General features: G+C 42.7%; 1 protein-coding gene across 2 annotated transcripts in view; it reads left to right on the top strand.

Annotated features, from left to right (window-relative positions):
* oxct1a (3-oxoacid CoA transferase 1a) overlaps window positions 1-12,768 on the top strand; it is a 119,843-nt gene that overhangs the window by 64,146 nt on the left and 42,929 nt on the right. For both annotated transcript variants that reach the window (XM_014171139.2, XM_014171140.2), the window contains exons 8-13: window positions 1,486-1,593; window positions 2,041-2,155; window positions 4,333-4,427; window positions 4,891-4,939; window positions 5,032-5,104; window positions 7,623-7,698. In XM_014171139.2, coding sequence (XP_014026614.2) covers window positions 1,486-1,593; window positions 2,041-2,155; window positions 4,333-4,427; window positions 4,891-4,939; window positions 5,032-5,104; window positions 7,623-7,698 — 516 coding nt within the window. The remainder of the gene's footprint in view (window positions 1-1,485; window positions 1,594-2,040; window positions 2,156-4,332; window positions 4,428-4,890; window positions 4,940-5,031; window positions 5,105-7,622; window positions 7,699-12,768) is intronic.

Below are 12,768 nucleotides of genomic sequence, written 5' to 3'. Positions count from 1 at the left end.
CTCTCTCTCTCTCTCTTCCTCTCACTCTCTCTCACCCTCTCTCTCTGTCTCTCTAAAGCTTAGTGAGGGTCTACTTCAGCAGAAAGTGTTGTTGTTATCTCGTGCTGTTCTTCATAGGCAACTGGGGTACCATAATAAACAGCACAGGACGATGGGATGAAGGGGTCGGAAATCAATAGGCTCACTCCAAAGATGTTAATATTCTTGCAAAGAGGTTTAGACCCAAAACAGACACTTACTTTTGCAGCACACAACCTTCTATGACAGCTAGCTAACGTTTGCGATTTAACACAAAACAAACGGAATGTGTCAGCTTGTGTTAACGTTCACAAACTAGCCATTTCCCTTGTTGAACGTACTTCTGGTAAATAGAAGTGTGCTGTCCAAAATATCTCTAGTCACTGGGTTCTTTAAAGGAAGAGAGTGTTTACCTTCTGCCCTTTTTACCGAGTCACGTTGACCTCTTTCTTCCTGGGATCCATACCTATTACAATGAATGTCTCATTAAATAACATGGGGAACATATCTCAGGCAGAACCCAGGACACACTCTGGAAATAATTCATTTAGCAGGAAGCTTTCTGAAAATGTTGCTTAGTAACAAGCCAACTGAGGCTGGTTCATTTTAAAGCTTTTTAATGAACGTTAGCTATCATCTTTGCTAGTCGTCATAGCTTCTGTTATGTGGCTGGTATGATTGGGGTTTAGATTCCTTGCTAAGTGACATAGTCAGTAATGGTGTCTTCACCTCCACATTGTGTAATTCTCTTATGGTTGACACTAATTGATTACTGATGATGATGGTCATGGTGGCGATGAAGACAATTGAGTTGATGATTGTGATGCTTCTTGAAACCCTTGCCAACGCCCCTTCTTCAGGCCATACTTGGACCATTCCAAGTCCTTCTAAATCTAATAACATTGGGACAGAGCTTGTAATGTAACACCAGGTTTCTCCTTGTGATGGACAGAACCTGCACCCACCTTCCATCACCTCTGATCCCAGGATCAGGCCCTTTCCCCTGGGCTCGACCTCTCTAAAGGCCCCACTGCCAAGCTGTCGCATGAAAGCAGCTTACTCTAGGCTTGGTGGTTGTCAAAGCTGGGGAAATGAATACAGTGTGGTTCCTGCTCCCTGTTAGCAGATAGAAAAAGAGAGGTTTAAAGACACACTCCTCTAAAACTCTGTTTCCACCCTCTATCAGCCATAAACAAAGACCAGAATGAAAACATTGAACGTTGTATTTTACAAATGTGAATCGATCACAGCGGTTGGACACAGAGATCGAGGAGTGTGGCTTTAGTTAACCCCCTAGGATCAGTGTTTGGAGTGACCAACAACACTCTGTTGATTCATGCTTGATCGCACTGCTTTGCTTTATCTTGGCCAGGTCGCAGTTGTAAATGAGAACTTGTTCTCAACTAGCCTACCTGGTTAAATAAAGGTGAAAAATAAAATGCTTCATCCAACTCTATCTGTGTGTAGGTAGAGGAGGTGGTGGATGTGGGGACGTTTGCTGAAGAGGACATCCACATCCCTAGCATCTACATCCACAGGATCATCAAGGGAGGCAGCTACGAGAAGAGGATAGAGGTGGGCCTCCAGACATCTCAGTGGATTCATACTGGGTTGCAAAATTCTCATTATTTTCTATGAATTATAGACTTCCTGTTATTTTTTGGACTAAGTTGATGTGCAATCAAGTCCTCTCTACCCTGTTCTAGTACCTTGAGGAATCAAATGAGTGGCAGTATTACTGATTTAAAAAGGGTTGCAAAAGTTCCAGTAACTTTCCCAAAATTCCCAGGTTTTACAGAAATCTCTATTGGAAGATTCCCAAAACTATGAGGGAATATGCAGGAAATCTGGAAACCTCCAACCAGGATTTCTGGAAAACCTGGGAATTTGGGAGAAAATGTGTTTCCACCCACTGATCTATAATTCATCACTCCCAAACCTTTCATAGTCCAATATGGAAGTGTGGGTAATCAATTGGTACTAAGCCGAGATGGCTTAATTGTCTCTCTCTCCACTCTTCAGAGGCGTACAGTGCAGAAGGCCCAAGCAGAGAAGCCAAAACCAAAGAAGGACTCTGACATCATACGAGAGAGGATCATTCGCCGGGCAGCTCTGGAGTTTGAGGATGGGATGTATGGTATCCTTGAACATGAAATGGGAGTTGACTGAACAAATCATCATTGATATCTCACCAAAAGGTGGATTAATAGTAAAAGGGTTTAAATGTACTACTATATTGGTGCTGCCCTATGTACAGTTGAAGTCGGAAGATTACATACACCTCAGCCAAATACATTGAAACTCAGTTTTTAACAATTCCTGACATTTAATCCTAGTAAAAATTCCCTTTCTTAGGTCAGTTAGGATCGCCACTTTATTTTAGTAGAGAGAATGATTTTCTTCAACTTTTATTTTCATCACATTCCCAGTGGGTCAGACGTTTACATGCTACCAAATACTAATTGACTGTATTGCCTTTAAATTGTTTAACTTGGGTCAAACGTTTCGGGTAGCCTTCCACAAGCTTCCCACAATAAGTTAGGTGAATTCTGGCCCATTCCTCCTGACAGAGCTGGTGTAACTGAGTCAGGTTTGTAGGCCTCCTTGCTCGCACACACTTTTTCAGTTCTGCCCACAAATTTTCTATAGGATTGAGGTCAGGGCTTTGTGATGGCCACTCCAATACCTTGACTTTGTTGTCCTAAAGCCATTTTTCCACAACTTTGGAAGAATGCTTGGGGTCATTGTCCATTTGGAAGACCCATTTGCGACAAAGCTTTAACTTCCTGACTGATGTCTTGAGATGTTGTTTCAATATATCCACATAATTTCCCTCCCCCATGATGCCATCTATTTTGTGAAGTGCACCAGTCCCTCCTGCAGCAAAGCACCCCCACAACATGATGCTGCCACCCCCGTGCTTCACGGTTGGGATGGTGTTTTTCGGCTTGCAAGCCTCCCCCTTTTTCCTCCAAACATAACGATGGTCATTATGGCCAAACAGTTCTATTTTTTTTCATAAGACCAGAGGACATTTCTCCAAAAAGTACGATCTTTGTCTCCATGTGCAATTGCAAACCGTAGTCTGGCTTTTTTATGGCGGTTTTGGAGCAGTGGCTTCTTCCTTGCTGAGCGGCCTTTCAGGTTATTTCGATATAGGACTCGTTTTACTGTGGATATAGATACTTTTGTACCTGTTTCCTCCAGCATCTTCATAAGGTCCTTTGCTGTTGTTCTGGGATTGATTTGCGCTTTTCGCACCAAAGTACGTTCATCTCTAGGAGACAGAACGCGTCACCTTCCTGAGCGGTTTGACGGCTGCGTGATCCCATGGTGTTTATACTTGCGTACTATTGTTTGTACAGGTGATTGTGGTACCTTCAGGCGTTTCGAAATTGCTCCCAAGGATGACCCAGATGTCTGGAGGTCTACAATTTTTTTTTCTGGGGTCTTGGCTGATTTCTTTAGATTTTCCCTTGATGTCAAGCAAAGAGGCACTGAATTTGAAGGTAGACCTTGAAATACATCCACAGGTACACCTCCAATTGACTCAAATGATGTCAATTAGCCTATCAGAAGCTTCTAAAGCCATGACATCATTTTCTGGAATTGTCCAAGCTGTTTAAAGGCACAGTCAACTTAGTGCATGTAAACTTCTGACCCACTGGAATTGTGATACAGTGAATTATAAGTGAAATAAGATGTCTGTAAACAATTGTTGGAAAAATTACTTGTGTCATGCACAAAGTAGATGTCCTAACCGACTTGCCAAACTATAGTTTGTTAACAATACATTTGTGGAGTGGTTGAAAAACAAGTTTGAATGACTCCAACCTAAGTATATGTAAACTTCCGACTTCAACTGTACATGGAATCACTGGTCATTTTAATAATGGAACACTAGTCACTTTAATAGTGTTTACATGCTGCTTTACTCATTTCATATGTATATACTGTATTCTACTGTATTTTAGTCAATGCCACTCCGACATTGCTCGTCCTCATATTTATATATTTCTTAATTCCATTCTTTATCTTTTAGATTTGTGTGTATTGTTGTGAATTGTTAAATACTACTCCACTGTTGGAGCTAGGAATACAAGCATTTCACTTCACCCGCAATAACATCTGCTAAATATGTGTATGTGACCAATACAATTTGATTTGAAATTGGGAAAGTTCATTATCTTTGACAAAGCAACTCTATCAGTTAACACAGGTTTTGGCATCGGTAGTGCAGAATCAGATGAGATCAGGGTACTAGTATGTCTTTCATGTATTGGGTGTGTGTTCTTTAACGTTAACCCCTGTCAGCTAACCTGGGCATTGGCATCCCCATGCTGGCCAGCAACTTCATCCAACCTGACATAACTGTCCACCTGCAAAGCGAGAACGGCATCCTGGGATTGGTAAAACGCTAATTTAAATCCCTCTCACTGTAAAACCATACTAACATGGTTTGACAACAGGTGTTGGGACTGACGTTTGAAACGTGCCGGATTCTTAACCCAACATTGTGGAGATTGCGACCATCTGCCTTCTTTTTCCTCCATCCATTATTTGTATACACAGCTGTGGGCTGTGTTAACAAAGACTGCAGCTCCACCAAGCCTTTCACATCTATTCTGTTGTCAGAGAAATTTCAGCAGAAATATGCCAATGCCTCATTTGTGAGAATGTTCCCCCAATTATGAATGTCAGGTTAAGAGATGTGATGTCAGAAGCTCTCTTGCTCCCCTCCTCCTCCTTTTATAGTGCTGTAAAGAAACAAGGACTGTTCCTTTGTTGAAGGGAGAGAACATATGTGTGTGGTTATGGTGCTTAGAGACCGGATGTGTGTCATTGTGTGACGAATGTGTGTGTTCTGTGTAGGGCCCCTACCCCACAGAAGACGAAGTGGATGCTGACCTCATTAACGCCGGTGAGTGATGTTGCCTCACACACACACACGCGAAACGAAACAAACTATCCCGTTTATGAGAGATGTTGACATTTCCCCCTGTGTTTGTGCAGGTAAAGAAACGGTGACTGTGCTTCCAGGAGCTTCCTACTTCTCCAGTGACGAATCGTTTGCCATGATCAGAGGGTAACAACAGTATAACTGATTTATTGCTGTTTGAAGTCATCGAGACAGAGGGCTCTGTGTTTTTGTTTGTGCGTTATAGTCAAACTCTAGGGGGCTAGGTTAGGGCTGAATGATCGGGTAACTGTTTAGGCTACGGGTGATCCGGAGAGGGAAAGTGTAGGGATGAGGGGGCAGGAAGTGTGTGTGTCGTGTGGGTGGGTGAGCGGGCGCATGTTGGGGTTGTCTCTAAAAGTAGTGGTTGTCTGACCATTATTGACAAGATGTGGATGCCATGAAGCATAATGACCCTTTGTGAGACACATGAAGTCCTATTGAATATGGAATCGGAGACTCACTGATCAGGATATTGACACTAGGATTAGCTTGGACAGTGCAGCTTCAAAAACCTCCCGTTTTCTGTCGAGACCTTGGAATGATATACACAACATGGCCAAAAGTACGTGGACACGCCTTCAAAATAGTGGATTTGGCTAGTTCAGCCACACCCATTGCTGACAGGTTTATAAAATTGACCACACAGCCATGCAATCTCCATAGACAAACACTGGCACCATCATAGGATGCCACCTTTACAAATTTCTGCCCTGCTAGAGTTGCCCCGGTCAACTGTAAGTGCTGTTATTGTGAAGTAGAAATGTCTCGGAGCAACAACGGCTCAGCCGCAAAGTGGTAGGCCACACAAGCTCACAGAACAGGACCGCCGAGTGCTGAAGCATGTAGAACGTAAAAATCTTTCTTCGGTTGCAACACTCGCTACCGAGTTCCAAACTGCCTCGGGAAGCAACATCAGCACAAGAACTGTTCGTCGGGAGCTTCATGAAATGGGTTTCTGATGGCCGAGCAGCCACAGACAAGCCTAAGATCATCATGTGCAATGCCAAGCATTGGCTGGAGTGGAAACGCGTTCTCTGGAGTAATGAATCACGCTTCACCATCTTCCATTCCAATGGACAAATCTGGGTTTGGCGGGAGAACGTTACCTGCCCCAATGCATTGTGCCAATTGTAAAGTTTGGTGGAGGAGAAATAATGGTCCGGGGCTGTTTTTTGTGGTTTGAGCTAGGCCCCTTGTTCCAGTGAAGGGAAGTCTTAATACAATGCCATTCTAGATAAGAAGGCCCTTTCCTGTTTCAGCATGACAACGCCCCCGTGCACGAAGTGAGGTTCATACAGAAATGGTTTGTCGAGATCGGTGTCGAAGAACTTGACTGGCCTGCACAGATCCCTGACCTTAACCCCATCAAACACCTTTGGGATGAATTGGAAAGCCGACTGCGAGCCAGGCCTAATCGCCCAACATCAGTGCCCAACCTCACTAATGCTCTGAATGGCTGAATGGAAGCAAGTCCCCGCAGCAATGTTCCAACATTTAGTGGAAGGGAGTGGAGGCTGTTCTAGCAGCAAAGCGAGACCAACTCCATATTAATGCCCATGATTTTGGGATGAGATGTTCGACGAGCAAGTGTCCATATTCCTTTGGTCATATAGTGTATATTACATAAATAGATGTCGGCTGAGCTCAACAAAACTGCCATGAAACCATGAAATGCTGCTTACAAATCAGGGCTTGGCCATGGTTGTTAAGCCTTGTATATTAGCTGTTAGCTATTGTTGACCATGCAGCTCGGCAAAAGCAATGGCGATAATTCACCGGTTGATATTGATTTCTGGATCAGCTGAGACTCAGCCCACCCACCCTATAGAAGTAGATCTGTTTGTCCACCCGTGGAAATCCAATAAGATTCATAAATACAGAGGACTAATGGCCAATGTGCCAGAGACCGCACAAAGACATGGCTCATACACACACACACACACACACACAGACACACACGCTGGTCATAGTGAGTCATTGCACTGCAGTGTCTATGCTCTGATTTTACAGGGTATCTGGCTGTGAGTGCCCTTCCCACCTACGGACTCACTAACGCACACACAAACAGAGAGAAAGAGCGACGCATACACACTGTCCCTCTTCGATCTGAGCATGGTGCCACTGGTGTCAAAAGTTGATCCGGTGAAGGTGACGTAAACAGTTTTGGGTGGGTTTCGGCAGAGATTTCTGAAACGCATGACATTGGCCTGTCGCTGTGTGTGTAGCTCAGGTCTCTCTCTCCCTGTGGCACAATGTCTCCTTGTCTTGTCTCAGAGGTGAGGTGACGGCGAGGGAACATGGCTATTCTAATAGGCTGCCACCTGTCTGATTACACCAGCTGTCCTATTACCAGAGTTACAAATTGAAACCATCCTCCTCCTCACCCCTCCCACACAGAGTTAATTAGAATGTCTTCATAGTTTAATAGCACATGTTTAATCATGTGGAACAACCCAACATCATTCTCTCTATAACTCAGAACACAGTTGATGTTTCTTATGCCTTCGACGAGGTATCAAACCCTCCTTCTGTCTCCATTTGCCACATTTACCTTGTTGGTGATTGATTGACCGATGGACTGATTGGGTTAGTTAATTGATGTATAGATTGATTGATAAGGTGATTGTTTGTCTTCTCTCTGCAGTGGTCACATCAACTTGACGATGCTGGGAGCCATGCAGGTTTCTAAGATGGGAGACCTGGCCAACTGGATGATCCCGGTACGAACGTCACCATAGTTACTATCAGTGTTTCCCCCTAGCATGGCTTTAGCAGGATGGGCCCTGCTGCCTCTCTCTGTTATCCTGTCTACAAATGGTTATTCTCTATCCGTGTCAATTATTATTATTATTATTATTGAACTTTTGGTTGTTTACTACCCTGAATGCGGCTTCAGAGGCATTTGCACCCCACTTAAGAAGAAGCTGGCATACTTTACTGTGTGGTAGAAGGTCATGGTTCCTCTTCTGTTGATGCACAGATCTACAGCACAGGGAGAGACTTGACTAACACAACAAAAGATTGTATTTCTTCACTGCTTTTTCTTTTTTTTTCTTTCTGACATGGACTGCACACTCCCTCTCTCCACTGCACGCCTCTGTGTCTCGTTACGTTGTAGACAAACATGTACAGTTTACCAAACCAGCGTGCCTCTGGCTCTGCCCCTGCTCCTTGGTCTGCCATTATGACCTGTATTATAATTTCTGACCTATGGGGAGCGGTAATGGAGTGAATGTGTGGTAGGTCAGTTATTACCTGAGGCTGTAGCCACTTCCAGCCCCTCAGCCAACCAGATCAAGCAGCGGTGTGAAGGCAGAGACTACAGAGGCTTAATGGAGGTTAGCCACTAGAATCACTGCTCCTAATACAGGGCAGCCTAGCAACACCACCCACAGAGCTACTGAAAGCTGGAGAGGCTGACAGCAGGAACATGCTCAACGCAAATACTGTACGTCTAGTATTTATTTGTATTACGCTCAATGCAAATACTGTACGTCTAATATTTATTTGTATTACGCTCAATGCAAATACTGTACGTCTAGTATTTATTTGGATTTATTAGGGATCCCCATTGCTCTTCCTGGGATCCAAGCACACCAAGTACCGACATTAAATATACAGTTGAAGTCAGAAGTTTACATACACTTAGGTTGGAGTCATTAAAACTCGTTTTTCAACCACTCCACAAATTTCTTGTTAACAAACTATAGTTTTGATAAAGAATGGAATTAAGAAATATATAAATATTAGGACGAACAATGTCGGAGTGGCATTGACTAAAATACAGTAGAATACAGTATATACATATGAAATGAGTAAAGCAGCATGTAAACACTATTAAAGTGACTAGTGTTCCATTATTAAAATGACCAGTGATTCCATGTACAGTTGAAGTCGGAAGTTTACATACACTTAGGTTGGAGTCATTCAAACATGTTTTTCAACCACTCCACAAATTTATTGTTAACAAACTATAGTTTGGCAAGTCGGTTAGGACATCTACTTTGTGCATGACACAAGTAATTTTCCCAACAATAGTTTACAGACAGATTATTTCACTTATAATTCACTGTATCACAATTCCAGTGGGTCAGAAGTTTACATACACTAAGTTGACTGTGCCTTTAAACAGCTTGGAAAATTCCAGAAAATGTGTTGGCTTTAGAAGCTTTTGATAGGCTTATTGACATCATTTGAGTCAATTGGAGGTGTAGCTGTGGATTATCTTGGCCAGGTTGCAGATGTAAATGAGAACTTGTTCTCAAATGGCCTACCTGGTTAAATAAAGGTGAAATTTAAAAAATAAATGTATTTCAAGCCTACCTTCAAACTCAGTGCCTCCTTGCTTGACATTATGGGAAAATCAAAAGAAATCAGCCAAGACCTCAGTTTTTTTTTTTTTAGACGACCATAAGTCTGGTTCATCCTTGGGAGCAATTTGCGAACGCCTGAAGGTACCACGTTCATCTGTACAAACAATAGTACGCAAGTATAAACACCATGGGACCATGCAGCCTTCATACCGCTCAGGAAGGAGGCGCGTTCTGTCTCTTAGAGATGAACGTACTTTGGTGCAAAAAGTGCAAATCAAGAACAACAGCAAAGGACCTTGTGAAGATGCTGGAGGAGACAGGTACAAAAGTATCTATATCCACAGTAAAATGAGTCCTATATCGACATAACCTGAGAGGCCGCTCAGCAAGGAAGAAGCCACTGCTCCAAAACAGCCATGAAAAAGCCAGACTACGGTTTGCAATTGCACATGGGGACAAAGATCGTACCTTTTGGAGAAATGTCCTCTGGTCTGATGAAACAAAAATAGAACTGTTTGGCCATAATGACCATCGTTATGTTTGGAGAAAAAAGGGGAATGCTTGCAAGCCGAAGAACATCATCCCAACCGTGAAGCACGGGGGTGGCAGCATCATGTTGTGGGGGTGTTTTGCTGCAGCAGGAACTGGTGCACTTCACAAAATAGATGGCATTATGAGGGAGGAATATTATGTGGATATATTGAAACAACATCTCAAGACATCAGTCAGGATGTTAAAGCTTTGTCGCAAATGGGTCTTCCAAATGGACAATGACCCCAAGCATTCTTCCAAAGTTGTGGAAAAATGGCTTTAGGACAACAAAGTCAAGGTATTGGAGTGGCCATCACAAAGCCCTGACCTCAATCCTTTAGAACATTTGTGGGCAGAACTGAAAAAGTGTGTGCGAGCAAGGAGGCCTACAAACCTGACTCAGTTACACCAGCTCTGTCAGGAGGAATGGGCCAAAATTCACCCAACTTATTGTAGGAAGCTTGTGGAAGGCTACCCGAAACGTTTGACCCAAGTTAAACAATTTAAAGGCAACGCTACCAAATACTAATTGAGTGTATGTAAACTTCTGACACACTGGGAATGTGATGAAAGAAATAAAAGCTGAAAGAAATAATTCTCTCTACTATTATTTTGACATTTCACATTCTTAAAATAAGGTGGTGATCCTAACTGAGTTAAGACAGGGAATTTTTACTAGGATTAAATGTCAGGAATTGTGAAACTGAGTTTAAATGTATTTGTCTAAGGTGTATGTGAACTTCCAACGTCTACTGTAAAACAAAATATAAAACAGTGAACTATGTTTGTACTGAATGAGCTAAAGATAAAGCAGTACATCATATAACATCTTTACACCACCACATATCCACAACACAAAATGTTCACTACCACCATACAATAATATCACAATGTGTGCGTATGCATGTGTCTGTACCTTTTTGTGTGTGCCTCTTCACAATCCCCGTTGTTCCGTAAGGTGTATTTTTCCCTGCTTTTTAAATCTGATTTTACTGCTTGCATCAGATACCTGATGTGGAATAGAGTTCCATGTAGTCATGTCTCTATGTAGTACTGTGTGCCTCTCATAGTCTGTTCTGGACTTGGGGACTGTGAAGAGACCTCTGGTGGCATGTCTTGTGGGGTATGCATTAGAGGTCGATCGATTATGATTTTTCACCACCGATACCGATTATTGGAGGACCCAAAAAAAGCCGATACCGATTTAAAATCGGCCACTTCTTTTAATTTTTGTATTTATAATAATAATTACAACATACTGAATAAACACTTATTTTAACTTAATATAATACATCAATAAAATCAATTTAGCCTCAAAGAAATAATGAAACATGTTCAATTTGGTTTAAATAATGCAAAACAAAGTGTTGGAGAAGAAAGTAAAAGTGCAATATGTGCCATGTAAGAAAGCTAACGTTTAAGTGTCTTGCTCAGAACATGGGAGCTCCTTTTAACATGAGTCTTCAATATTCCCAGGTAATAAGTTTTAGGTTGTAGTTATTATAGGCATTATAGGACTATTTCTCTCTATACGATTTGTATTTCATATACAGTGGGGGGGAAAGTATTTGATCCCCTGCTGATTTTGTACGTTTGCCCACTTAAAAAGAAATGATCAGTCTATCGTTTTAATGGTAGGTTTATTTGAACAGTGAGAGACAGAATAACAACAAAAAAATCCAGAAAAACGCATGTAAAAAATGTTATAAAATATTTTGCATTTTAATGAGGGAAATAAGTATTTGACCCCTCTGCAAAACATTACTTAGTACTTGGTGGCAAAACCCTTGTTGGCAATCACAGAGGTCAGACATTTCTTGTAGTTGGCCACAAGGTTTGCACACATCTCAGGAGGGATTTTGTTTACTCCTCTTTGCAGATCTTCTCCAAGTCATTAACGTTTCGAGGCTGACATTTGGCAACTCGAACCTTCAGCTCCCTCTACAGATTTTCTATGGGATTAAGGTCTGGAGACTGGCTAGGCCACTCCAGGACCTTAATGTGCTTCTTCTTGAGCCACTCCTTTGTTGCCTTGGCCGTGTGTTTTGGGTCATTGTCCCATTTTCAATGCCCTGGCTGAGGGAAGGATGTTCTCACCCAAGATTTGACGTTACATGGCCCCGTCCATCATCCCTTTGATGCGGTGAAGTTGTCCTGTCCCCTTAGCAGAAAAACACCCCCAAAGCATAATGTTTCCACCTCCATGTTTGATGTTGGAGATGGTGTTCTTGGGGTCATAGGCAGCATTCCTCCTCCTCCAAACATGTTGAGTTGATGCCAAAGAGCTCCATTTTGGTCTCATCTGACCACAACACTTTCACCCAGTTGTCCTCTGAATCATTCAGATGTTCATTGGCAAACTTCAGACGGGCATGTGTATGTGCTTTCTTGAGCAGGGGGACCTTGCGGGCGCTGCAGGATTTCAGTCCTTCACGGCGTAGTGTGTTACCAATTGTTTTCTTGGTGACTATGGTCCCAGCTGCCTTGAGATCATTGACAAGATCCTCCCGTGTAGTTCTGGGCTGATTCCTCACCGTTCTCATGATCATTGCAACCCCACGAGGTGAGATCTTGCATGGAGCCCCAGGCCGAGGGAGATTGATAGTTATTTTGTGTTTCTTCCATTTGCGAATAATTGCACCAAATGTTGACACCTTCTCACCAAGCTGCTTGGCGATGGTCTTGTAGCCCATTCCAGCCTTGTGTAGGTCTACAGTCTTGTCCCTGACATCCTTGGAGAGCTCTTTGTCTTGGCCATGGTGGAGAGTTTGGAATCTGATTTATTGATTGCTTCTGTGGACAGGTGTGTTTTTTACAGATAACGAGCTGCGGTTAGGAGCACTCCCTTTAAGAGTGTGCTCCTAATCTCAGCTCGTTACCTGTATAAAAGACACCTGGGAGCCAGAAATCTTTCTGATTGAGAAGGGGTCAAATACTTACTTCCCT

This window comes from Salmo salar, chromosome ssa24, assembly GCF_905237065.1.
Source record: "Salmo salar chromosome ssa24, Ssal_v3.1, whole genome shotgun sequence".
Classification (NCBI taxonomy): domain Eukaryota; kingdom Metazoa; phylum Chordata; class Actinopteri; order Salmoniformes; family Salmonidae; genus Salmo; species Salmo salar.
The sequence above is the reverse complement of the archived record's forward strand: the minus strand, read 5'-3'. Positions and strand labels throughout refer to the sequence as shown.